Source organism: Paramormyrops kingsleyae, chromosome 1 (genome assembly GCF_048594095.1).
Source record: "Paramormyrops kingsleyae isolate MSU_618 chromosome 1, PKINGS_0.4, whole genome shotgun sequence".
Taxonomy (NCBI): domain Eukaryota; kingdom Metazoa; phylum Chordata; class Actinopteri; order Osteoglossiformes; family Mormyridae; genus Paramormyrops; species Paramormyrops kingsleyae.
In genome coordinates, this window is record NC_132797.1 from 11,994,760 (window position 1) to 12,020,873 (window position 26,114).

The window sequence follows — 26,114 nt, forward strand, 5'->3', positions numbered from 1 at the left end:
ACGGTTAAAGCAGCGCTTCCATCACGGGGCACGGACACTGTAGTTACCACCACCCCCCCACCCCAAACACTAATTTGTGTTTGTCCATCTAAAATCTCCTAATCCTTCCCCATTTTCCCTTTGCCTTCATGTTCTCCTCCACTTGTCGATTTTGTTTTGGGGTAAAAGTCTCCTCACTCACCGCCAGTGACGGTCCCTCTACCTGTGTGGGCGGAGCCAGCCCCGGCCCACCCCCTCAAAACTGCAGTGGCTTCCAGTGGAACACATGGACTGGGTTTATAGTGTCTGTCTTTTTATCATTGTCTGTGTGGGTTTGATAGGGATGTTACATGTTTATAACGGTGCCAGTGTGCATTTCTTTTTCTTTGTTGTTCGTCTAAGATGCAACACGGTTTAATCGTGGAATACTGTCTACGTGTGTAAATACCAACAAAAAGACAACTGGGCTTCGATTAGGTTATGGCCTATTATTTTTGTGAGTTTAATGATTAACCATTTAGCTGTTGTATTTAGCTTGCAATAACACTCCAATATTTTGACCCTAATGTTGATTCTAGTTTAGAAAAGCCCGTTTCTGAGTCTGCTGCACAGTGGAGTATTTTATATGAAACACACTGGCTCCTGCCGCAGTTAAGTTCTGGTGAACTTGCCCCTGTATCCCTTTAACATTCCCGTCCACGGGGGGCTTGCCTCTGTTACGATGTCCGTTTCAGGGATGGGTGACACTTTTTCATGTGAGAGCCATGTTGGGGAAATCCCAGCTGTGCACGTGATACAGGCACGGTAACATGCGCGTGCATCTGCAGCACTTAGCCCTCTGCTGACCAAATTCTGTTTTAAAATACTGTATAATGACTCTTTCTGTAGCCTTGCTGTTTATTCTTAATTTTTTTTCCCCCCCAAAGGTTTTTTTTAGGCATGTTGGTCTCAGTCCTTAGAGGAACCGATCTGATGTGAACGCAGTTCAAGATGCAAGCATGACTGATCTTGCCCTCTCTTAAATCTGCATTGTTGTGCTTTCAGAGTGTTCTGCTACTGAAATGCTTGCATTTCTCTATCTGTGACTTATAATTGGTTGCCTCTCTCTATGGACATTCCCCCTGTCGCCACGGGTCACTACACAGAAGGTCCCCTGGTGAAATATGTCCAGAATGTGATTACCTGGATTACCTGGGCCTGATTACCTGAAGTGGCATTTGTGTGTGTCAGTGGCCCAGCTTATACACCAGCCATAATAACCAGTGTAACTAATGAGCCGACAGGTGCCAGCACCCATAGGAATGTGTAGGGATGACACTTCACTTATAACACTGTAGCACTATTGACCCTGAGTTTGTAACTTGCCCCCCCCCCCCCCCCCCCAAGTGGCCAGGCCTGTGTAATATCATGTGTTAGATCCTGTCTGTCTCTTCCACTCCTTACCCCCACTGAACACTGGCTGAACTGGTATGAGAAGTTAATGTCATTTTTGGTTTCTGTGTTTTTACTAACTTGGATCAAACGGTTCAGAAATCAGAGTGTACTTTTAAAAGGAGACATTTCTAGTTGGAAATGCTAATAAAATGCTATTTTACTGCATTGGGTCATTTACCCTTCTTTGACTTGTCCTCGGTTTGGAAATCTGTGCCATAAAAGGTTTAGGACAGTTTTTAGTCATTTAGTGCCTGTACTTTTTGTTTTTGTAACTGCAGTATTTTTCTAATGTGTCTTCAGAAGGAGAAAAAAAAACAACTTTTTTTTTTAAGTTTGAAATGTAAGTAAAACCGTTGTCTACTCGTGTAGAGAGTGCAAAGTGCTGGTTTAACAGGAATAATGTGAAACTGCTTTACTGAGCTTTGCAGCCTTTTTGAAATTCTACAAATGTATTTAATGTTTCAGAGAAGAGGCCGGAGAGCTTGTTTCCGTCGGGTTTGGGGGCTGCGGCTCGGGGAATGTGCAGGGTTTTTAAACTGGGGTGGCTCTTTTTATTGTAGTTGGTATCATTTGTAGAAACCAAAATAAAATTCATAACTTAAATCCTCTTCCTCCCTTTGTCTTCTGTTCATCCCTTCAGTTAGGATGTTGACAGTGACTGCTGATGACTAGCTTGAAAATGGTTCACTGTGTTTTCTATGGGAACAGGATACTGGATATATCTATTATGCAGAATCCCAAGGGATAATTTTTTTTTCCTGTCATTTCCGTACACAAAACCAATTTGAAACCAGTATTGATCAGTCTAACTTCTGTCTGGTATGTCTTATGCCGTTCCTTCTGTTGTCTTAAGGTTGGATTATTGGCTAGTTGACCATGGCCAAGCCGCTGAGGGATACAAAAATGCTGTGTTTTCTTTGCAGCTGTAATCATACAGCCAGCAGAGGGCAGTATAGTATATTGCGGAAATGAATTTATACTTCATGGTCGGCAGGAAAAAGCGTACGGTGACCCCGGATAATGTAGGGAGGGAAACTGGTGCATTGTTGATGCTAATTAGCTGCATCTGTTTTTAAATCCACTGTCCTCAAATCGCAACACTTTTACATGAGGGGATTTGTCCGCTAGTCTTAATCAAATATACTTAATTGTACCCGAGAAGCACATACGATGTATTATGCTAAATTTCGATTTGCTTAGAAGGAATCTGATATCCTTTAGAGCTCGTGACTTGTAACTTAATATGCTTATTTTCCAAGCAATGGAAATATAAATGATTAGAAATAAAATAAAGTAAAAACGGCGTTCGGTCACTGATAATCAATGATAGCAAGCTTATGTTTAAGATGTATCATTTAGGTTGTACAGTTGTAGAATATGATGAAAAGAACTGTAGCTTGAAGTGAAGTGGAAAGCTCGTGACTGATACTGCGTTTAGATATCTGCAGCCATATATAGTTGTGCGTTAATATATTTCCGTATTGGTTTACATTTTCTTATTTCTTTTCTCCAAAGAGGTTTTAGGGAATATTGGGGTGGGAGATTAAACCTTCTCTTACAGATGTTGCAGATTACGGATTACTAAATACTACATTGGGACTACGATATGTTATTAAAATTTATTTGTCCGTATGGACCTCTCGTCCTTCACAGTTTGTCTTGGGCCTATCAGTCCAGTGACCGAATTAACCTCAAAGAAATGTGATGAGGTTCCACCCACAAATGTAATCTGCTTCACGATTGGACGGGAGCTGTAGTGACGTGTCGGTTCTCCCCGCGTGACGTCAATGAAGGACAAATTGGTTTGCCGCGAGGACGTCGGGCCTCTATCGGAGCCGCCGGTAACAGGGAAGCGGAGGCGCCATTTTGTGAAAGAGTCAGAAAACGTGAGGCGCTCAATTTCATTAATTGGTGTTTTTTTTTTGTTTAAATATGTGTTTTGCCACATTTACAAAGAGTGATGGTTTTTTTCGTCTATCCAAATCATTTTAACTTATTTGATTTGACCCTTCGGTCTAAGATCCTTGAATGACAGTAGGCTATTTGCTAAGCTAGCAGATAGCCGGCAGCATATAATGGTGTGAAGTTTGATGTTACTGTTGCCATCTAGAAAATAGGTTTGTTTAATATGTGCAGTTAGAAAACGTATCTCAAACCGGAATAACGACATGATTTCAGTGTAGTTGTCGTGTATGCATTACTTTGGCCTAAAAATGACTTTTTCCGCACAGCTCATTCCCTGGGATCATGTACCCGACCACACTGACGCAGCTGGCCCGGGCGAATCCTTTCAGTGCACCGCTGTTCACTTTGCAACAAGTCGAGGAGCCGAAACAGAGCCCCGTCAAGAATGGGCAAAGCACCCGGAGGCTGGCCGCCGCCGCAGTGGCTGGTAAGGTGGACTTCGGAAATCCTGCCCGCACTGCGTCCGTGATTCCGGCGTAGGAGGTCATTGCGACTATAAAGCTGAAGGTGTGCAATGGCCGGTCACTAAGGCCCGCGAGTGACCGGCGCGGAGTTCACCGCCGAGCTTCAGGTTGTAATATTTTGGCATATGGAACCAGATAATGTATTTTAATGAGATAATCATTGGTGGCAGATATATGTTCAGGCCCCGAGATGGCTAGTCTTCAGCGCGTCTTAGTTTAAACGTGACCGGTGTTATGTATTGTCAATATGCGTAAGTGTGAAGAATGACCTTCAAATTGGTAACTGTGTTTTGTCTGTTTCTAAGCCTGTATGTGCGGCCTTAGTGAGAGACGTGTCTCCCGTTAGCGATGTAGGGCAGGGAAGGACAAAATACTTATTCGACCCCCCCCCCCCAAGTTCACCGGTATGACACGGCTGATGGATGCCTGATTTCCCTTCTTTTTAAATATTTTTTTAAAAAGCTGAATGACACTGAAGGACGAAAGGTTCTTTAAAACGTCGAGGCGATGTGACCCTCTCTGCGTCTGCATCACGTGCCAATAAGCACGAATTTCATTGGTTCATGTGTTAGTAACGCGGACTGACTCGAGTGACAGGCACGTTACGGTGGGGATTGTGAAGTTTAGTCACTTCTCTACAAGGTTTGACTTCGTCAGCGTGATTGATCGTACCGTTAAAATAATGAGCTTTCACGTCAAGGCCACATTGTCAATGTGATTAGACAGGTTTATGTTGATTTCTTATAGAATTGGCGTGGTTATGATCAGCCTCCAGGGCAATGTTTTTTGTCATAGACAAGACATGTTGCGGCAATACCGGAGTACGTGAATCACCGCTGCATTTCTGGAGAGTAATTAGGTCGGGGATGATCGAAAGATACCGCAAACAGAATTTGAGTTGCCCACTGCTTTTCAGAAGGGACGGATTGAGGGTTTCATTCAACAAGTCCTTGACGTTCCTCTGCTCACATCTGGTTTCCAATGAATATGCACAAATCCAAAAGTGCAAACTCGGGCAATCTGACCATCTTTCCTCAGAGGAAGACAGCTGTGAGTTCGGCTCTGCAAAATATTTCATCCTGTGTGGATTCGGTGGCATTCTGAGCTGTGGCACCACGCACACAGCTGTCGTGCCCCTCGATTTGGTTAAATGCAGAATGCAGGTCTGTCTTTGCATGGGCTGAGGTCTATACCAAATGCGTGGTTTGCGGTGCACTAGCCTCTATATGGGAACATATAGCACTTTGTGGTGTGCTGGATTTCCTGTATTACTAATGAGAGATTTGTTTTACATCGGACACCCCCCTCCCACCACCAGATCCATAAAATTGCTTCCCCGACTGATCATTTTCCATTGCAATGCTGTGTGTCTTAGAACAATCTAGTTTCTAAAAATGGGTGTAATGGGTTTCTTCTGGGTGACCAGGTCATGACCTTCCGTCAGGGGATTGTCAAAGCCGAATGTACTGTGGCAGAAAATAGGGTGAGTGAATGGATTCTGAGTGTAGGCCAGCTTATGCAGATATTGCACAAAAAGCAGGTGTGACACAGGCCCCATTAATGTGTGCATAGTACATTCCGCTTATGGTCATGTGGCCAGAGGGCTCCAATAAGATGAGCTCCTTTCTAGAGATGTAGTAGCATTTGAGTTTTGAATCTGTTTACTTGATCATCTGCTTGTTTTAAGGGTTTGGGTGAAATGATTTATGGATTGCAAGTAATAAATACTTTCAGCTCCTAATAATAGCCCGCAAACTGCTCCCTCTTACTAGTTACCATCAAAACACTGTCCTGTTTATCAGCTAATAGGTGATTGTAATGTTGATGTGATGGCCTACTGTGAATATTAACCCATTGGTCAGAGGTCAGTGATGTAGTAGTAATACCAGTATACTGCACTTTGAATTTTGCATCAGCAGGAAGCAGCCCACTGTGATCCAGTAGCATGGCGTGGGGTGGAAAATTTCTGGAAACTTTCCAGAAATTTTCTATTCCATGGGAAGTTTGTAAATATTCCAAATTAGGAACTTTCCATGGGAATTAACAGGAATATATGGGAATTGACAGGAAAATTCCATGAATTTTGCAACCCTAACGTGTGACTAACCGCATGTTGCACGCGTGTGTCCCCCCTGCCGCAGACTCGGACGTGAGCTGCGAGTTCGGTTCTGCGAAGTACTACGCCTTGTGCGGTTTTGGGGGAATCCTGAGTTGTGGCATCACACACACGGCTGTTGTGCCCCTCGACCTCGTCAAGTGCCGCCTGCAGGTCTGTACATGAACCACCGCTCACCTGAGGCACAGGTTCGCGTCCCACTGCACCAGTGCCACGCCAGTTAATTCTAATCCCACAGAGTGCAGACCACTGTGTTGTGACAGGCTGCTGATGCTGTCTTATGTGTTTAGGTGGATCCCGCGAAGTACAAGAGCATTTTCAATGGATTCAGCGTCACCATTCGTGAGGACGGCATACGGGGGCTGGCAAAGGGCTGGGCACCCACCTTCATCGGCTACTCCATGCAGGGCCTTTGCAAGTTTGGGTTCTATGAGGTGTTCAAGATCATGTACAGCGACCTCCTGGGAGAGGTGGGTCTAGCAGCTGGGATAGGGAACAGTGCACCGTGTAGCTGTTATCACTCTGGGGTTGGGTCCTTGGGTCAGCTGGATTAATTTGCTTTTGTTGTATTTGAAAATGGTGCTCTTGTTTTAATGAGCCCCGATGTGCCTCTGAATCTCACCCTGCTGGTGCTTTGATACAGTATGATAGTAGACATACCTCTTCTGTTTCCCCCCAGGAAAATACTTACATGTGGAGGACCTCACTGTACCTGGCAGCGTCAGCCAGTGCAGAATTCTTTGCCGATATAGCACTGGCCCCCATGGAGGCATGCAAAGTGCGTATCCAGACCCAGCCGGGCTATGCTAACACCCTGCGGGAATGCGGCCCCAAGATGTATGCCGAGGAGGGCCTCTGGGCGTGAGTATCTCGACTGTCTTCTTTCCGTGCAAAAAGCTCAACACGTTCCTTAGATCCACCTCTAGGGGGTGCTCAGGTGCTGGAGCCGCTCCACCCTCTTGGGGTTCAGCATCTCCAGCCCCGGTGGCCCCCAGCAACTTGCCGGTTGTACGGTTGGAGGTGCTTGAGTCATTGGCGTGTGAGAGCAGTCCACCTGCCCCCTAGCCGTCTGCTGCACTGGCACCTCCTACTGGCAGGAAACTCCCAGTGCAGCTAGGCTGGGTGGCGGACAGTTTAAACTTGCCTCCATCTTCAGTTAGATGGTGAAACAAACTACTTGAAGATGCTGGTGTATAATTGTGTTAAGTAGCTGTGGAAGGTATGGGTGAATTATTTTCAAATAATTAATGGTTCGAGTTTCCAAGTCCCTGGGTCTCGACTAGGGGCTTCTGTGGCTTTTGGCCAATTTCATCGCTTTCACACCACACAACAGGAAGTGAGACCTTTATGCTTAAATATGGAAGACTGAAAAAATTGGTAGGTTACACAATTCCTTATGAAACTACACCACCATGCCAAAACCATGGAGGATGATTAAGTCATTTTGTCATTGAGGGGATCAATCACGATCAAAACAGGGACACAGTCTTTCATTCATATTTTACTTATGACCCGCAATCTGTTCCTGATTCCTATTAAATCTGGCCAGCAGGTTGAACTTTCATTTATGTAACACTATCACACTAAATAGCCCTGGCAAATTTCAAAGCCAGCACCGGCAATATTAGCCAGTAGTATATTGGTTGGTGATCGAATTTTCTGGAGCTATAAGGAAAAATGTACTATATTGATTCATTGAATGTAATTGGGGTACAAAAAATAATTCCTGCTCAATTTTTGCTCCCCTACATCTTTTCTACACTTCTGCGCATCTTCCATGTTGCCGCTCATCAGCAGCTTTTTTTTTTTTTTACTGTAAGCTCCTCCTCTGTAGTTTGGCAATGAAAAAGTGCCGAGTCTGGAGTAGTTACTAAGTGGGGTTCTGGAACTTCCTCAGAAGAACTACAATCGGGCTGAGTTCCTGTGGTGTTGGTTCCAGAGAACAGTTCTGGTGGTGTGGAAGTGCCTTAATTCAGTCTCCTTGTACAAATGCCCCCTGTTCCAGCTGATAAATGTGTGTTGGGTGGTTCTGTGAAATGGACTCAATCTGTGCCACTTCCTACCCCTCTGCAGGTTCTACAAGGGTGTGGTTCCCCTATGGATGAGACAGATCCCCTACACCATGATGAAGTTCGCCTGCTTCGAGCGCACCGTGGAGGCCCTGTACAAATACGTGGTGCCCAAGCCTCGCAGCGAGTGCTCCAAGTCTGAGCAGCTGGTCGTCACCTTCGTGGCTGGATACATCGGTGAGTCTGGTGGCTGAACGCCATAAACGGGGGTGTTATGCTTAGTTAGGAGATGAGCCATGGATTGCATCCAGTTTGGATATGGTGTGCTGTCGCGTTGGTCTTGACCCTGCCCTGTGTTCCTGCAGCTGGGGTCTTCTGTGCTATCGTGTCCCACCCTGCGGACTCTGTGGTATCAGTGCTGAACAAGGAGAAGGGCAGCACCGCGTTACAGGTGCTCAAGCGACTTGGACCCAGAGGTGAGCTTCCGAAGGACTCCCCCACCCTAACCTACTACTTTGGTTGTGGCTCTGTCCGTCGGTTTTTAGGCCAAGGTGTTCAACACGTTCCTTAGATCCACCTCTAGGGGGCACTATGGTGCTAGAACTGCTTTTCCCCTCTTGGGGTTCAGCATCTCCAGCCCCAGTGGCCCCCAGCAACTTTCCGGTTGTACGGTTGGAGGTGCTTGAGTCATTGGCGTGTGAGAGCAGTCCACCTGCCCCCTAGCCGTCTGCTGCACTGGCACCCCCTACTGGCAGGAAACTCCCAGTGCAGCTAGGCTGGGTGGCGGACAGTTTCACAAAAGCAGAGATCTTTGCTTATGTCTGTGCTCAGTGTTTAACATCTTGACTTGTGTGTGGAGACTGTGATGTTCAGTGTGACACAGGGTCACCTGAAGGGGTCTGCTGAACGCTGTATGTTCCTGTGCTCTCGCCCATCTCCCAGGCGTGTGGAAGGGTCTCTTCGCCCGTATCATCATGATCGGCACCCTGACGGCCCTGCAGTGGTTCATCTACGACTCCGTGAAGGTGTACTTCCGCTTGCCCCGCCCCCCTCCCCCAGAGATGCCCGAGTCCCTGAAGAAGAAGCTGGGCCTCACCGAGTAGAGCAGCTGCCTCGCCCGTGCCCCTTTCCTAACCCCCAGACACCAACACACCGCACAGCTTTCATTTTTCTATATTTAACGTACCTCCCGCATCTCGTGTCTCAGCTGCTATCTGCCTGGATGGCACCTATGAGGAATTTGGGGAGAGGGTTCCCCCTGCTGGCGGACAAGGGAAAGGGCATTGGGGATCATAGTCTGGTTTTTATCACCTGTGTTTAGTTAATGTGGATATAATAATTAAAAATCCCTTAAACACAATCGCTGGTGTCTTCCTTTAAAGAAAATCACAATGGTAGTACGTTAGCTCTGTGCACGAGTTGTAAGCATGTTCGGGCAGTGTTTTTTATTTTTATTAATATTAATGTTCCCTCCAGCTCTGGGTGCCGTTATTGTAGCATGTGGGTATGACCTTAAGGGTGCTGCTTTTAAAGACGCTTGTGCACAGTCATAAATGAATTCCAAACAGAAACATGGTTTCCAGAGGGGTATTATGTATAAGACAGGGGTCCTATACAACCGGTTATCAGAGATGTTGGACCGGGTAGTATTTGAATGTCATAGCCAACAGTTTCACGAGTCTGTACAGTGAGGAACTTTGCTGTGTATAATAGGCGATCTGACAATGATATGTAAATTAGAATAAAGCAATGTGGTTTTCGATGTCATTCATTTTAAACCAGGTTTATGTTGATTGACGCTTTTTATACCAGGGAGAGCCATACAGGGAGGAAACGTATCCTCTCGCCGTCTTGGGGAAACTCATGTTCTTCCTACACCACAAGTGCTTTCGCTAACCGTTTGCGCCTTATTTCTGAAAAACTCGGATTATCAGAAAAGGAGGCATCAGACAGCCGTAATATCACTGGAATGACATTTGAATCTGCGTACGGTATTTATCGCCGTGTTGGTCCGAATTGGAGTGACACTGTATCAGGATGGTGGTGTTGCCATTTATTGAAGAAGACGAGACTTAATGCATCTCGGCAAGTCAGTTTGAGTATTACCGCGAAATATGAAGCTTTCGGTAGGATACTAAGCACTCCTGTCTTGTTCTACATCTCATCTCGTTGTATTATCTGCATCCCTTGTACATCGATTTGGACACGGCGTCTGTAAATGTAAATTATAAAGAAACTTTCCGAAACCACGGATGTTAAAAGGCTGGATGTTAGCGTTTCCAACGACAGAATAGCTATTAACGATTTTTGGTAAACAGAATACTATGTTGACTATTTTAATAGGGAAAAAAAATTAAAGTGACAGCGTTTTCTGTGGTTTACGTGTTTGGTTGACTGCCTTTTGAGGGTTTTTTTACGCTTTTTTTGGTCATAAATTTCCTTGCTTGTTACAGGGCTAAAATGTCCCACGTTAATTTTCAGTGAAAGGATATTACATTGATGATATCATTGTCATCATTTATTAATGCTTTTTGTTATGTAACAGCGAATCGCATATTACTGTTAGCTGTGGTGGATAATATTACCCGTAACTCTGCCCAAGATAACCGGCTAGAAGATAAATGAATGGACGGATGATTAGATAATATCCATATACCATGCTGGATGTACTGACAATGCAGCGGAACCGTCCTTATATGGGTGAACGGCAGAGGGCGCCAGAGTCTATTTTAAGTGAAATCTGCGGAGCTTGGTGCCCTCGAAACTGGAAAACTTTATAATAAAAAAGGGAACTCATTTATTGTGCATCCGTTATAGTAAAGGCGACTAATTGTGGTTGTTATGCTATGTACATATTGAATTTTATTCAGTGATAAGAACCCATTTTTTTTCAATTACTAGCAATAATGTAACGCGGTGAGGTCGGCATGACACCGGAAACAAAATGGGGAAAGTAGTGCTGTGCTTTTGCTATTACGCATCCTCCCAGTAATTTGATCTTTATCACCGTCTATGCTGACGGCAAAGGAGCGGGCTTACGGAGGAGGCTTACAGATACAGGGGTATGGTTATTATATTATGAAGATTTTGTGCTAGAATTTAAGTGAATTATATTCGTATGACCGTGGCCCGCATGTGGCTGGAAATTGCGCGTTGGCGGAGCTGAGAGGGGTTTCACGCGCCTAAATGCGCTAATGGCGCTCGCCGGTGTCACCCGCAAACAACGGAGGGGAAGCGCTGGACCTCGTGCTGCGATTCGAAAATTATTTTCGTCTGTATTATCCATTTAGTTTCTTTTGATGAGGAACTCCTGGGAATGAGGAACACGAAAGAGCGCAGATCTGCGAAACAGATGGCAGTTTTCCAGTACGCAGGATCTCATTCTCTCCGGGTTCTTTATGGTTGGGTTCAGAGGTTTTGAGATGAGGAGTCCCATCTATCCATAACCCTGCATCGTTGTACCTTCTCTAATAGCTCCAAATAGAGTCTCCTTTTCATAGCGAATAATTCAGTATCATCTATACTGCGTGAGTCGGTAAAATGACAGGGAAAATATTTAGTTATGTATGTTTTTGCTAAAATTTTTACTTGCTAGTGAAGTTTCTCTCTGCAAATTTTCTGGGCCGACAAACAAATCAGTTTGGGTCTAAAGCAAGCAGATGAGAAGTTTGGTCTTTACCGAACCAAGAGAAACGGAAGAAGAACAAATTCTTAATGGTTCAATGTATTGAATATTGATTTCTCTGATAACCAACTATTGTCATTGATATATTTCTGTTTTCTTTAGGAAAAAAAGCAGAAACTGGTTTGGGGGTGATCTCTGTCAGTTATACAAAATACAAAACAAATGTCTGGATAAAAAGTGTAAAATCTGGTAGACCAGCATTGGAAACGTACTGGGTTCATACAGGATTCTGGACAGGCTCTCCTGTTCTCGAGTCTCAAGTCAAGTTCACACCAGCCAGTGTAGGACCAAAGCAACAAAAATCTTCAAGAATCGATCCCACACCAATAACTCTCTGTTTTGCCTGCTGAATTCAGGCAATCAGCCTTATGACCAGAACTGAAAAGTCAAAGAGCTTTTTCCCCCAGGTGCTAAGGCTCCTAAACCGATCTCAGTGCCCTTGGGTCTACAGCTGAATATATTTCATATATTTTTTTATTTTATTTTGTTATTTTTTATATATTTTATTATTCTCACTGTGCACAGCTGCTCGGAGTGACCAGGGTCACATTCCACTATATGTTGTATGTGTACAACTGTGTACGTGACGAATAAACCTCTTGATTCTTGAATCTTGAAGTTGTGAGTCATGTTACTTGAGTCCCAACCTATGTCAGTTTTTTTTTACCTTTAATGAGTAAAACTTGCAGCAAAAACCCGCCATAGTAACTCACAGGACACCTGTATAGGCAGAGATAGGTTGAAAAGAGGAGACCTTGCATTCAGCCAAATGAAAACACAGACAGCAGATAATTAATATACATTGAAATTATAAAATTAACATTATGGTATCCAAAGGGGGCAACTATAACCTCAAATCTTCTGAAGTCATATGGTCCAAGTCAGGTCCAAGTCTTGAGTCATTTGCCCTCAGGTCCAAGTCATTCCAAGAGTTTTCCAGAACCGAGTCACAAGTCTGTGACTCAAGTCCCCACCTCTGGGCACCAGATAAATGACTGTCTCAGTGCTTAGACCTCCAAGCTTCATGCTCACCTGTGTGTGGGTGTCTCAGAGGAGAGCAAGATGGGATATGTGCATAAACCATTCTGGTGTACTTGTGCAAATGGCAAATACAGCATCATTTTATTTTCATCACGAATAGAAATGAGCTCAACAGCACCTGATGCATGTCCAGGTACCATATAACATTTAGTCTTGCTTCTCCATTCCTCTTTAGAGCTCTATATAATCATCTCCCCCAGTGTAGGGAGGGATTGTCACTCATTTACACGCCTGGTTACCACCCTCTACAAATTGTCTTATTATGTCAGTAAAGAAACCTACAACAATGAAATTACAGTGTATGATGTCCTAAAACAGACAGCTAAAAGAGCACACAGCCTACGTGCAGAGCAGCACACATCATGCAGATTGTGTCTGCTGTGGGTTTCAACCACCCTGGCAGGCTCTGCGTTATGGGTAACCACAGTCGGATATGCTAACGCACACACAAGGTCACGTGAACTCCTGCTTGTGTGAACGTGCATGACCCTAACCACATGAAAAGGGTTAATGGTGCCAATGAGGTTCCATAGATCCTCCAGTATGTGCATGAGCCTGGTATTGAATGGTGTGATTTTGCATCTCATCTAAGGAATAAGTAGATTAATAGTTGAATGTACTTGAATTTTCAGTTCCAGTAAATCAGCTATGGACTCGCATATTCCTGCTTTATATGTTTGTGGCTCGTTTTAGAATCGGTAGGTCTCCCTCCATAAATCCCCCAGTACTTGTTGGCGTGAGTGCGGGTGTGAACGAGTGAGTCTTTGTGTGCTCGCATGTGGCTGTACCCTTGCGTTGGCTGTGGAGGTCGCACTTAAAATAGCAGCCTGTTTCCTGAGTGGCGCGTGATCGGCGGAGGTACAGCTCATTGCCCTGGAAGCACGCTGCAGCCGCTGCATGTCTGGCCCATGTCGGCCTTGTAGAACACGCTCAAGCTGAGCTGCTCCCACACAGACGTGGCTCAGATCACCTTGATGTGATTCCCATTACCTTAAATGTACATCATCCCTCACTAACATGATTAGCCGTCTGGGTGTGACTGACCTCCTCAGCCTCCGCATGGAGCTCCGTTTTAGAGGACAGCAGCAAACACGCAGCACATTCACGGTGCATGGATGCACACTCACGGTGCATGGACCATCCTGTGGATCTGTGGCCTGTATTTCCTCTTCTGCGCAACAGCTGAGGAATATCTGTGTTACACGAAAAACAATGAAGTAGTAGATGCCAGGCTAGTCTGAATACAAGATGTTTTTTTTTTCTCAAAATACATCTGAAAAAGTGGGTGTCGGCTTATATTTGGGGTCTAGACAAAAAAGGGAATAGATGGCAACAAATACGATATTTTGTAACCAGTGTTTGACTTACCGTAATATACATTTGCCATAAGATTAAAGGTAAGATTTGGAATTTCAAAAACTTTTTTTTCTAAAATTGGTCGCTAAAAAGTCTGGGGTCATCTTATATTCGGGCCAATAAGGTACTTTGACCGATGGGACACTTACATGCTTAAATGGTGACTGATTTTAATGTGTCAGCTCTTTGCATAGCCATAGTGGGAGGTACTGTAGCTTTCTAAAATGTCACTCAGCCTAATGGAGGTGTCCTCTGTTTGGTCAAACATCAGCTATTTGGTCAAAGATCAACATTGTGTGGCCCCATCACTGCTAAGACTGTTAAATTTCCAAAGGCACTGATTAATAAAAGGGGGCAGAAACTGAAAGAGGCAGGACGACAATCCTTTTATAGATACGAGTGCTACATGTCATTTTTGTTTTATTCTGTGCTCTAACACCACATTGAATACCAGTGTTTGGTGACCTGCAGACCTTAACAGCCCAAGGAATCAATATATCTCATTAAAGACCTGCAGCCTCATCATCAGTAGCTATAATTCCCTCTTCTTCTATATCCTTTTCATCACTGGAGTTCTATTTCTTCTCCTGCCTGTACATCAAGCTGCAGTTCTGGGTGGTCCTGTTACTTGTCAAAAATACTGGACTCTGGCAGAAGCTGAAAGGCCCACCTTTTGCAGGAATCCTTCCAATCAGCTTCTTAGCGTGGATGTGTACATGTTGGAAATGTCAGCATTTTATAGTTTTCCGTCTCAGGGTTTTTCTCTAAATCGCAAGATGATCACACCTCCTGTAGTTTTAAAATGTGATGAACAGTAGTTTTAATTGTGTCTTTGTAGCGTTTCTTGACTGGTCACCTCCCTGAGTGTGCTTGGTTTGCATTTTACATGACAGCTTTCATATACTTTCATCAGTTCCTGTTTCCATGTCAACAGCCCTTACTTAACACACTGTATGTTGTATTGGATTACTGTCAGTCCCTCTCCACTTTATACCGCAATTGACTGGTCTGATTCTGCATCTCATCTTATGAATAAACAAATTCATTGATGCATGTGAATAGTCCGTTTCAGTATACCTGCCGTCTGTTTGCACATATCCGCAGTGAGTGTTTGGAATGTTTACACTGTAACAGGGGTTACAGGCTTGAGGAAACACTGTTATTGGTTATTTCCCATAAATACGGAGGTTCTAAAATCCATTTTTAGCTCCACAAGAACCCAACTGATCAACACTTGTTACACTTGTCAGATAAGGACAATATATTACACTGTATGTTTACTGGTATATTTTTCGCAAACACGTGAAACGGGCAGCCAGAGGAACACAGAGGATGAATAATGGCCAATTATTTTGTCGAAATTTACATAGATAGATAGACAGACAGATGCGTTATTGATCCTGAAGGAAATTTCTCATATTTCAGTCAAAAAATGTACTATTCCTGTACCTGTTGGTTTATTTTTGTATGTCGTATTGGTGAGCCAATGTTTTTGGGACATTATGCTTAATTCTTTAGAAATACATGATTCAGAAACAGTGCTATTAGGTCTACAGGTTAAACTGTTTATTTTGGATCCTGTCAGTAATTTTCTGTGAGAATTCTCAGTTGCAATTGAATAATGAATAAAAAATCTTTAATGTTTGCTGCCTAGCAACAATCCACAACCTGAATGTACCAAATGTGGGTTACTTACCATTCTATAAATATCTGTTTTAGCATACAGAAGAGGCTGTGAAATCAGGAATGGTGCCATGTCATAATAATTTTACATATTGCACGGAAAATGCATTTAGCTAAGAGTCAGGGGACCAACAGGACCTTTTTAGCTGACACACGTACGTTTATTTACATTAGTTTATTTGACAGGCACTTTCGTTCAAAGCGACATAAAAGTGAGGCAGATAATGCATCACAGGCATACATCTGTGTGCTATAGGCTGAGCTTCCGATGAATGACCAGTGCAAGACGACTGTGCAGACAAGGGGCATACAGACACTGCTTAGAACCTTACACCGGAAAAGCTTCGCAAATAAATATCACCCTAGACAGGATCTAGTAGAAGCTGAGTCTAAATGCAACAAGCAGAGCATTACTTCACATTAAAATGTGTGGCACACAACCATATGTACATAAACACAAGCACGGGTGTTACTTAAATGGTGATACATTCTCATGCATGTGAATGATTTCAGGCTATACCAAGGGACAGATGCTATAAGCATTTTATAGACGTTAAACAAAGTACACACTCTATACCTATTACAATGTGTCACTCACACACAGAGGTGGCGATTTCAGGTCCATAGAGTATAAATCCAGACCAAGATTTTGTTTTAACCAACCAGTTGAGTACTCTGTGACTGTGACTCTTTATACTCAACTGATTGGTTGAAACAAAATCTTGGTCTGAAATTGTACTCTCTGGACCTGAAATCTCTACCTCTGCTCACACATACTCTGGGTGTACACACAAATGTGCACACATTTAAAATAATGCCTATCTCACACACACACACATGCGAAACACTTGCGGTGCAGACAGTCAGTATCCCCGCTGTTGCCTTTGCATCTGTTGCTAGTCAGTGTTCAGGTCTCTGATTGGCTGAGTAGAGGGAGGGTTTTTCTGAGCATGTGCAGTACATGGGGTGAGGGTCTGCTGAGGAATTCCACTAGATCCAGAGTATTAGACAGCATACCTCTAAATAATACTGCATTGTATCACTCAGTTTTATGAAACCTCTTCATTTCCCATATGTAACTGAGGTTTCTTATCCATATCATGTATATAGAGCTAAAAAATTAAGAGACCACAGCACAGTTTTTTTGTTTCATGCATTTCTCAATTTATGGGTGTGCATCTGTGAATAATACTTTCTTTTTTTTTTTTTTTTGCAAACTGCAGCCTGGTTCATCCCTGCTTCTCATTGGTAAAGGGCTTCCTCCTTGCTTTATGGGTCCTGCTTCTAGGAGCCTGATACACAATGTCCTAGCAGTGCACTTCACACCAGCACTTAACGTTTCCCATTCCTTTTGAAGGTCACTTGATGTCATCCTGCGATTCATGCGAAACTGTCAGAGTTGCCGGTCATCTCTGGCATTAGAAAGTCGCTTCCACCCTTTACCTGGCTGGTTTCTGGTCGTTCCCAGTGTCTCCTGCTTCACCTTATTCATGTGTACTGCTGTCTTAGAAACTTTGAGCCTGGAAGCAACCAGCTGCTCACTGTAGCCTTCTACCAGCAAAACCATGACTAAACCAGGATTTAAATATGCAGATTTGCTTAGAAGTATAGTGTGGTCTCTTAATTTTTTCAGAGCTGTAAGTGTCTCATTGTAAATGATTACATTAGCTGAATTTATAGCTTTCTGCTTATGAAAGTAGATTTTTCACAGGCATGTAATGAGAGTGCAGAGACAAGCCGAGATCGTGCACGAGTGTGTGACTGTCACCCTCTCACCTACATGGACACGTTTGGACGACTCGCATGGCATGTGGCAATTTGGTGAATTCGCTCTGCATCTATTCCTCCCGGGACACTCCCGAAATGAAATGTCATCTGCCATTTTTAGTGCCCGAGGCTGTGGGCAGAGTGACAGGCCTGCTTTGGGTCAAGGACAAATGGGAGCCAGTGGCAGGAAAGGCATTACTGACTTTGGGATGAGCCTTGGGGACTTTCATTGTCCAGCGTGCGAAGCTGACGGGAAGCGACACCAACAACATGTCCTCCCAAACCATGGTTTCTGTTTACTACCCAAAAGAAGTGGTCTTGTTGACCCATGTGGATCAGATTAGCAGTGGTGCAACCCAAGATGCTGAAAAGCAATTGAGTGGGCAGTGGTGGTGGGGGAAGGGGAGGGGGGGGGGGGGGCTGGAAATCATACCAGCACCGTGCTGCAAATAAAGCCAGCAGAAATAAGCCTGTTTATAAAATGTCACAAACCAAGCTAAGCCTGCCAGAGGCTCACTTTTTTCCTTCCAAAGTAACTCACATTTTACCCAGGTTATTTTGCTAGAGTAATTCTAGCTAGTGGGGGCATTTCTGGCTGTGAATCATTAAGTTGCACATGCTACATTTTTATCCCTAACTACTACACCACCTGCTGGTTATCACGTGTTATCACATGAAAAGCTTTCCGGGTACAGCGACAGGAAAGGCGCCAAATCCACCCAGACGCCATGGCGAGGGGAAAACAAGAGCTGGTCTGTGCATATATCCTTGGGACCACAAGCGTCTTTGTTTGCGTGACATGTGATCCACAGTTAAACCAGTAGGATTCCTCAGTGGCATGACATGTGATCCACAGTTAAACCAGTAGGATTCCTCAGTGGGGACATAAGATAGAGTTATATCAAAGTCTTTACCTCATGCTTATTAACATTGTGCTGGTGTTTAAACTCTACAGGTGAGAATGAGGTTTTCAATTGCTGGGGACTGATGTCAGTGTGTGGTTCTGCATGTTAGGCCACCAGAAGGTCGCCGGTTCAAATTCCATGGTAGTCACAACTTTGTCGGGGTCTTAAGCAAGGCCCCTAACCTCAAACAATGTTCCAAGCTTTTGTATATGTGTGTCTCAAAGAAGAGCAAGATGGTGTATGCAACAATTATGTACTTGTACAGAAAATCAAGTATCATTTCCTGTGCTATATTATCCCAGGTGTGTACAATACTGGTCCGATCATGGGGTGATAATTCTCATATTAAAGGTCCACAAAAAAACTTACTGATGTGTTTATGTAAGTCCCTTCAAACTTGTGATGATGCGATTGCAAAGAGGCTCTTGGATCTTGTCTATGTGTGGTCAGATTCCATGCGGACAAGCCTGATTATACAGGTAAACACCAAGCCTAGTACTAAGAACTCTGGCGTGTCCTTCGTGTGATTTATTTTATATTGTCTGCTGTTATTATAAGGCCATCTCCCTGACCTGTTTATGGAATAAGTGGTAATGAAACATCAGCCTCTCCCAAACCCAAACAGCACTTTCCGTTTTAACAAGTCCAACAGGTTATTGAAACATAAACTTATACAAATCTCATAAATAAGATGAACTAATATTTTCTTTAGGTTGCCTTGATTAAATAAATGTGATCACGTGTCACAGGACACACGTTTTAATTTGCCATTTAATTAGCCACAGATCAAATAGTTATAGACGGTGGAAAGTACCGCTGTCTGTGAAGGGACTTGGAGGCGAAGCACAGCAGATTGGCTTGTGAGTTTAGGGCCGACCCCGGTGGAAAGAGCTTAATCCCACCCAACCCCGGCTGAAGTCTCCAGCTGCTGGAAGCCGTCGCTCGTTCCTTCGGTCACTGGCTGCCCGGCTCGTCGCATCCTGCCCGCCGAATAAGCCGCTTTCTGCCGTCTCCGCTGGACGCAAGGGAAAAAGGGTTCGGTTAACCTTCCTCCGACAAAAGTACGTACTAAAGTAATAATGCGTTTTCAAGTTTATTCAGTATTTGACGCTTGATTGCTACATTAACTCGCCATATTAACCAAAACGCGATTCGCCTTCGGTCGGGTCATCCGACAATCATACTATGTGGAAGTAGAAACTTCTTTTTAAAGAACTATCCGTGATTGTAAATCGACAAGTGTCTGATTTTATGTATGTAGTATTTTTGCGCTTTCAGTTATAGGGCTACTTGGGTTTTTTTTATCCGGCGTTGTGTATAAATGGGGAAAGTGTAAATAATCAGCGTACACGTGAATGCATCTCTTCACGTTCCATGGACATTTTACATTAACTTGAGCTGTACATCTGATGTAAAGATCTTCAATATGTAAGCTATATGTATGCTTATTTAGTGCATACAGGAAACGGCCATCTTCCCCCCCCCTTTAACGCACACGTACGCTTGCTCGGTTAACGCGCATCGCCGAGCGCCATACTAACGGAATTCGGCCGTGATGCTGCCTAAAAAGCCCGTCCCTGTCCTGGCCGTATTTACGCTGGTTATCGTGCTGATCATCCATCTCTCGGCTTCGGATGAGAAGGGGAAACGTCCGTGCGAGATAAACCAGCGAATTGCGAAAGTGCTGCCCTGTGTGTGACCGCGATGCTGTCACCATGAAGGGAGACGGGATGCAAATTCGGCGATTTCTCTAGTCCTCTGGTTGTTTCGGTTGGGGGAAAAATATGCAGTTTTTAAATTTTGCCATTAAAATAAAACATTTCTATTTTTTATTCTCGACTTAAGGTTACTGGGACTCCTCATCACTGGGCCCATGATATGACCTTGATTGTAGCGATCCGGTTATATAGTGTGTGTGTAAAACTACGCTGTTTGCTTTCCTGCATTTTTATTTTGGTTCTTTTACAACGGGATGCCCTAAATACAGAAAGCTCCGCTTCATCTTAGTATATATTACACTAAATGTGTCCTAATCGGACATCCACCCACTTAACATTTCTTTCGACCTTGACTTCGGCCGGTTTATTTTGCCTGCGTCAGATACACGAACCTTTAATGGTACTTAATCTGACATTAGCCTGTTACTTGTTAATCATGCACCATAACTCTCCGTTAACGTAGCGGGTGTTTCTTGTGTAGCTTAGATGGATCCAACATGGTTAATAAATGTAGAAGTTGAAGGCGATAGTCTGGTTTTTGTTCCGATTTGACCGCAGGCCTGAGCAGCAGCCCACACTGTAAGGGGATTTACTACGTTCAGGTTGCCTTTTACATGTCCCTCATGAATGTTACAGATTAATTCGCTATCATGAGTTAGATAAGGGGGGGGGGGGTGACTGTGGCACCGAAGACTTGCCTTTGGTCAAATTTTGACACCAGACCCAAGTGACACATTATACAAAACTTGAAACATGGTGCTGGTTTGCCATGGATGTTTTTTTTTTTGTTTGTTTTTTTTAAAAATGTATTTCACCCCCCCCCCCACTATACAAACACTTCTAGCAGAATTATCGATGCAAATTAATGCTGCTCATTTTAAACTGTAGTAATTGTTCCAAGCAGGACATCGAATGGCCGAGCGCGTAATGGGAAAACTCTTCTGCTTTAAAATTGAGCTGAAATGTCAGGGATATAATACCGTAGCGCAACATAATACATTATAACAATTGTACAATTATACATTTCATATCGGATATCACCACCTGAACTGTTCTTACTGTTGTTCAAACACAATGGAGCTGGAATAACCGCACTTCATTTAACGTTACCTTCCTTCAGTAAGCGAGCGAGGCGTATAGGGTCTGATTAGTGCTTTTAGTTGGTCTGTAAGCTAAGCTATAAACCCTGAAGTTTTACATTTCGGGACTGTCATTGCTTTGGAGGAAAGGTTATTCCTGAACATCATCCCCGGGGGACACGCATCAGGCTAATTGGCCTCTCCAAACCGCGTGCTTATGTCTGCCGTCCCGCGCCTTGTGCTTCGTGCTGTTTGCTTACTGTTCGGACTTGTTGGCGATTCACGTAACGCTGTTCATAAGCTGGCGTGTGTGTTTTAAATTTAACTATGAAGCAATTAGGTAAGCGGTGCTAACCACCGGCATTTGAAATCCTGGTACAGGTTGAGTAGAAACAAATCTTGGTAATCCAATCTTGATGCAGTTCTGCGTATTTTTTTTTTTTTTTTTTTTTAACTTGTTGTTTGTTCATGGGTTAACACGCATGCCTAGTGTACCTCTTCTCCCCCCCCCCCCCCCCCACACACACACACACACACACACACACACACACACAGTCTGAAAGAGGTTACAGTGAACACTGGGAATTGAGGTGGGGGGGGGGGCAGTATGGAGCACTGGCTGCAGCAGCCTGCTGCGCATGTGCAGTTCCCTGCTTTTGTGGGGGGGGGGCAGCTGAGCTGCCAGCAGCCTCTGTGTCTGCATGAAGACGCTCGGGCCCAGAAAGCAAGCTGGAACCAGGCCGTGTGTGTTAACGCTGGCGGTCCGACGGCCGCAGACGGGCACGGGGTGACAGAAAAGCGACTGACCATGGTGATCGTGTGGTGGTGCCTGTATCTGGCCGTACGGAGCCTCGGCACGCATGGCAAGTACCCTGTTTATTCCTCGGCCGGGCAGACGGGTGCGCTGTACCCCGGTGGCGGGCCGGTCACCTTGGAGACTGCCGTTAGGAATCAACCTCGGTCTGGTGTCGTTTGAAAGGGACGTCTGGTCCACTAACTACCGCTGCTGTTCAGGGATGAAACCATAGCAGAGCCTCGTACTCCTGTGCCTCCCAGTCTGGGGGGTTTAATTGATTCTGGAATGATGTGCTGGGTTTGTCGGCTCCAGCTGTTATCGTGTGTGTGTGTGTGTGTGTGTGTGTGTGTGACAGAGAGCTTTGGAGTGAGCTTTGCTTATGATCTGTTGATGACTGAGTGGAAGGTGGCGTAATGGTTTCCTACATTGATTATTCGCATTAGCGGCCATAAGGGTCTTGCCGTCACCGACTATAACCTTTTCTGGTGAGATGACTGCTTTTGATTGGCCCTCTTACATTGGATCTAGGCTCCAGGGCTGTGTGACCTATATGTAACCTTAACTTGCCACCTGGAACGATTGCTATTTTATAATGTGTGCACTGTAAATATAGCCTTAATCTAGATGTTGATATTAACATGATGGTCAAAATATTTTAGGACTGAAATAATGGTAAAGTGAATTTCAGAGACATCAATACCACATCCTATGGCATTTGTTAAAAATGGCTCTCAGGATTAAGGTTGGGAAGCCTGACTTTAACATGAGTTAATTTTAGCCTAAATTTTCTCCCAGCACCTTTTTTTTTTTTTTTTTTGTTTCCGTGGAGACTAGCAGGCACACGTGACCATACCTGAAATGTGAATAAGCAATATCCTGTGCGTGAGGATTTTCACAGCCCTCCCAGTGGTGTGTATTGATCCTTCTGTACGCTGCACTTTTCCCCGTAGGCCCCACCCCGCTCGTACACACATTCACTTTACGCTTTTGTCACGGGTTCTGTATTCCTGTGACTGGCTGACCTGTCTCCCTCACTCCCTCCACAGCCTGGATCATGGCCTCAGTTCTGCAGAAGCTCATCACACCCCTGGCCAGCGGCCCCACTGAGCCCCCCAGGAACAAGGTGACGGTGGTGGGGGTGGGCCAGGTTGGCATGGCCTGCGCCGTCAGCATCCTGCTGCGGGTACGACCCCGTTCCGTCTTCGCTACGACATTGACATCTGTGCTGCATCTAATTGTGATATTCCTGTAGTCCCATTACTGCAACAATATGCCATCTGTCTGTACTGACTATGTACATAAATGTGTACATGTGATGCATCAACACTTCTCAGTTGGCCTGTGACTGCCCACTGTCATATGGCGTAAGATGTGCAGTCACCTTGCTTGCACAGCGCCACCTACAGGGCTCTTCTCCCAGCATTGACCACCTCTCACGGCCACCGTCTTCTGCACCACAGGAGCTGTGCGACGAGATGGCCCTGGTGGACGTGATCGAGGACAAGCTGAAGGGCGAGATGATGGACTTGCTCCATGGAAGTCTCTTCCTGAAGACCCCCAAGATCGTCGCTGATAAGGGTGAGTGTCCTGGGCTAAGAGGCCAGGATGTGGGTCTTTCAGCTGATCAGAGCTTGGAATTGCCCCGCTGCCCTTTCTTCTCGCATTGAGTGCCTCTTTCTGACAGACTACTCTGTGACGGCCAACTCGCGTGTCGTGGTGGTGACGGCCGGCGTGCGGCAGCAGGAGGGGGAGAGCCGTTTGAACCTGGTCCAACGGAACGTCAACATCTTCAAGCACATCATCCCCCAGATCGTCAAGTACAGCCCCAACTGCATCCTCATCGTGGTGTCCAACCCAGGTGCCCGGCCACCTTGAGCTCCGTCATGCTGTGCGTGTGGGTGCACGCCGCGCTACGTTGGTGACCCTGGGTGTCTCCTCCCAATGCAGTGGACATCCTGACCTACGTGACCTGGAAGCTGAGCGGCCTGCCCAAGCACCGCGTCATCGGCAGCGGCACCAATCTGGACTCTGCCCGCTTCCGCTATCTGATGGCCGACAAGCTGGGCATCCATGCCAGCAGCTTCAACGGCTGGATCCTGGGGGAGCACGGCGACTCCAGCGGTGTGTGTGCGCCTATGAGTGACGCCGACACCTATTAGCAAATCTGTTTGATGGGTGGACATGCGTCTGCGTGATGGCTGACAGCCCCCCCTCCCTTCTCCCCCCCCAGTGCCTGTGTGGAGCGGCGCCAACGTGGCTGGGGTGAACCTGCAGAAGCTGAACCCTGACATCGGTACGGACGTTGACAAAGAGAACTGGAAGGACACGCACAAGGCTGTGGTGGACAGGTGAGCTTTGCGTTTCCTAACTGTAGTAAGTGTGGTGATGCTGCTGTAAAAATGGTGACTATAGCATCGATGGCTAAAACTGGCTTTGATGCTCGTTGTCTCCACAAACGTCCTGTTACCTTGATGCAAATGAGTGTTGTGCAGAGTCTGGTCCAGCACTTGTGCAGCTGTTACTTTTTGTGTCTCAGTGCGTATGAGGTCATCAAGCTGAAGGGATACACCAACTGGGCCATCGGCTTGAGCGTGGCCGACCTGACCGAGAGTCTGGTCAAGAACATGAACCGCATCCACCCAGTGTCCACCATGGTCAAGGTGAGCCCATTTCAGCCCCCTAGATTTTAACACTTTCTTGGTGTTAAACCTCCAGCCCAATGCCACCCATGCTTTTAGCTTTGAGAGCATCTGACTCTGATGGCTGCTCTGACCCACAGGGTATGTACGGAATCGAGGGGGAGGTGTACCTCAGCCTGCCCTGCGTGCTGAACAGCGGGGGCGTCAGCAGCGTCGTCAACATGACCCTGACAGACGAGGAGGTGGACCAGCTGCGGAAGAGCGCAGACACTCTCTGGGGCATCCAGAAGGACCTGAAGGACCTGTGAGGTCCGCGTGGGGGTACGCACGCGCTGCCGTGCCACTCTGCTCCAGCCCCCCCTGTTCGTGTAATGCTTCTCCAGATCTCGTTCAGGAATATAGGTAGCACTAGCTTTTCAGAGGTTTTCCTGGTCACGCGTTTGTGTTTGTGTTCAATGTGAGGGCTCCGCATGCAGCCAGTCTATCACGTTCCTTAACTGAAGTGTAATTAGCCATCTTAATCAGTGGTTGCCATTTGGAGAGTATTGGCAGTTTCAGGCTTGACCTCATACCCTTTCCTAAGACCCCATCCTCACCTGCTGGGAGTCCCTTACTGCAAGGTTTAAGTGGATCATTCTCTGGATCAGGGGTTGTGGGTAATCAAAAGTGCGGACCAGATTTAAAAGCCCTGCAATAAAGCTCTTCCTAAAAACCTATTGTAACTTTAAATTGTATTTGTGGCAATAACACTGATAATAAAATAATGCTGAACTGCATATTTGAGTATTTCTTTGTGGAAGGGGAAAAATGTTTTTGCGAACTTTGAGGCACTCCTGATTTTTATGTTGAGCTTCACTTTCGTGTTCCGGACGCAAAAACTATTGATGTGGTGCCCCCTTGTGGCACGAACAGAATTCATTCAAAAGAATTCGTCGGTGAGAAGTTGAGTCGGATTATTTTATAAAATACGACGGAGGTAAAAAGCAAATGTCAATACTGTTTACGTGGATGTATTTGGTTCTAATGTCTTATCGATCAATACTTTGCGTTATTTATGAAATTCACAAATTTCTAGAGCACTTGGATTACTCAAGACGCTTTGGTGGTAGGTTTTCAAAATTTTTCGTTCAGTCAAGTGATCATAAATGGGTCCAGCAGTATATTTATAGGCACTTTTATTTGTACTTATCACTGCATGGAGTTTGCTGACGCGTTTCCCCCTTTAATCCCTTAGTCCAGTGTTACCCTTGGGTGCGGATAGTGCTTTACAATTCGGTATCGCGTGCTGCGAGTTTAGGATTTTTGTTTTAATACACCAGTTTTGAATTTCTGACGATACAACTGCAAAGTAAAGACCCGGTATACGTACTGAGTCACGTTTATTTAAAATGCAGCGCCAGTATTAAAAATTCTTTAGTTCCCTATAGAAGAGACACAATCAGCAACGATTTTGCAGTTAATTTCCTTGAATATTATAG

The 26,114-nt window shown here is 45.1% G+C and overlaps 2 protein-coding genes and 2 non-coding genes across 6 annotated transcripts; all 4 read left to right on the forward strand.

The window, feature by feature from the left end:
• The first annotated feature begins 3,139 nt into the window (after positions 1 to 3,139).
• slc25a3a (solute carrier family 25 member 3a) lies at positions 3,140 to 9,327 on the forward strand. Of its 2 annotated transcripts, none has more exons than XM_023816798.2 (8): positions 3,140 to 3,299; positions 3,645 to 3,805; positions 4,881 to 5,005; positions 6,249 to 6,428; positions 6,638 to 6,819; positions 8,032 to 8,204; positions 8,333 to 8,443; positions 8,910 to 9,327. In XM_023816798.2, the coding sequence occupies exons 2-8, from the start codon at positions 3,661 to 3,663 to the stop codon at positions 9,068 to 9,070; spliced, it is 1,077 nt and encodes a 358-aa protein (XP_023672566.1). In that variant the 5' UTR covers positions 3,140 to 3,299; positions 3,645 to 3,660; the 3' UTR covers positions 9,071 to 9,327. The 2 variants fall into 2 exon arrangements, with proteins under 2 accessions (XP_023672566.1, XP_023672565.1); XM_023816797.2 differs by lacking the exon at positions 4,881 to 5,005 and adding an exon at positions 5,984 to 6,111.
• Positions 6,859 to 7,092, forward strand: LOC111846573 (small nucleolar RNA SNORA53). Its single transcript, XR_002838906.2, has one exon. It is a non-coding gene; the product is annotated as a small nucleolar RNA SNORA53 (small nucleolar RNA).
• LOC111846572 (small nucleolar RNA SNORA53) lies at positions 8,525 to 8,759 on the forward strand. The gene has a single exon (XR_002838905.1). It is a non-coding gene; the product is annotated as a small nucleolar RNA SNORA53 (small nucleolar RNA).
• A 9,752-nt stretch (positions 9,328 to 19,079) lies between the features above and the next one.
• On the forward strand, positions 19,080 to 25,412 carry ldhba (lactate dehydrogenase Ba). 2 transcript variants are annotated; one of them, XM_023816801.2, is made up of 8 exons: positions 19,080 to 19,465; positions 23,044 to 23,180; positions 23,458 to 23,575; positions 23,682 to 23,855; positions 23,945 to 24,118; positions 24,228 to 24,345; positions 24,534 to 24,657; positions 24,777 to 25,412. In XM_023816801.2, the coding sequence occupies exons 2-8, from the start codon at positions 23,052 to 23,054 to the stop codon at positions 24,942 to 24,944; spliced, it is 1,005 nt and encodes a 334-aa protein (XP_023672569.2). In that variant the 5' UTR covers positions 19,080 to 19,465; positions 23,044 to 23,051; the 3' UTR covers positions 24,945 to 25,412. The 2 variants fall into 2 exon arrangements, with proteins under 2 accessions (XP_023672569.2, XP_023672568.2); XM_023816800.2 differs by lacking the exon at positions 19,080 to 19,465 and adding an exon at positions 21,909 to 22,064.
• The last annotated feature ends 702 nt before the right edge of the window (positions 25,413 to 26,114 follow it).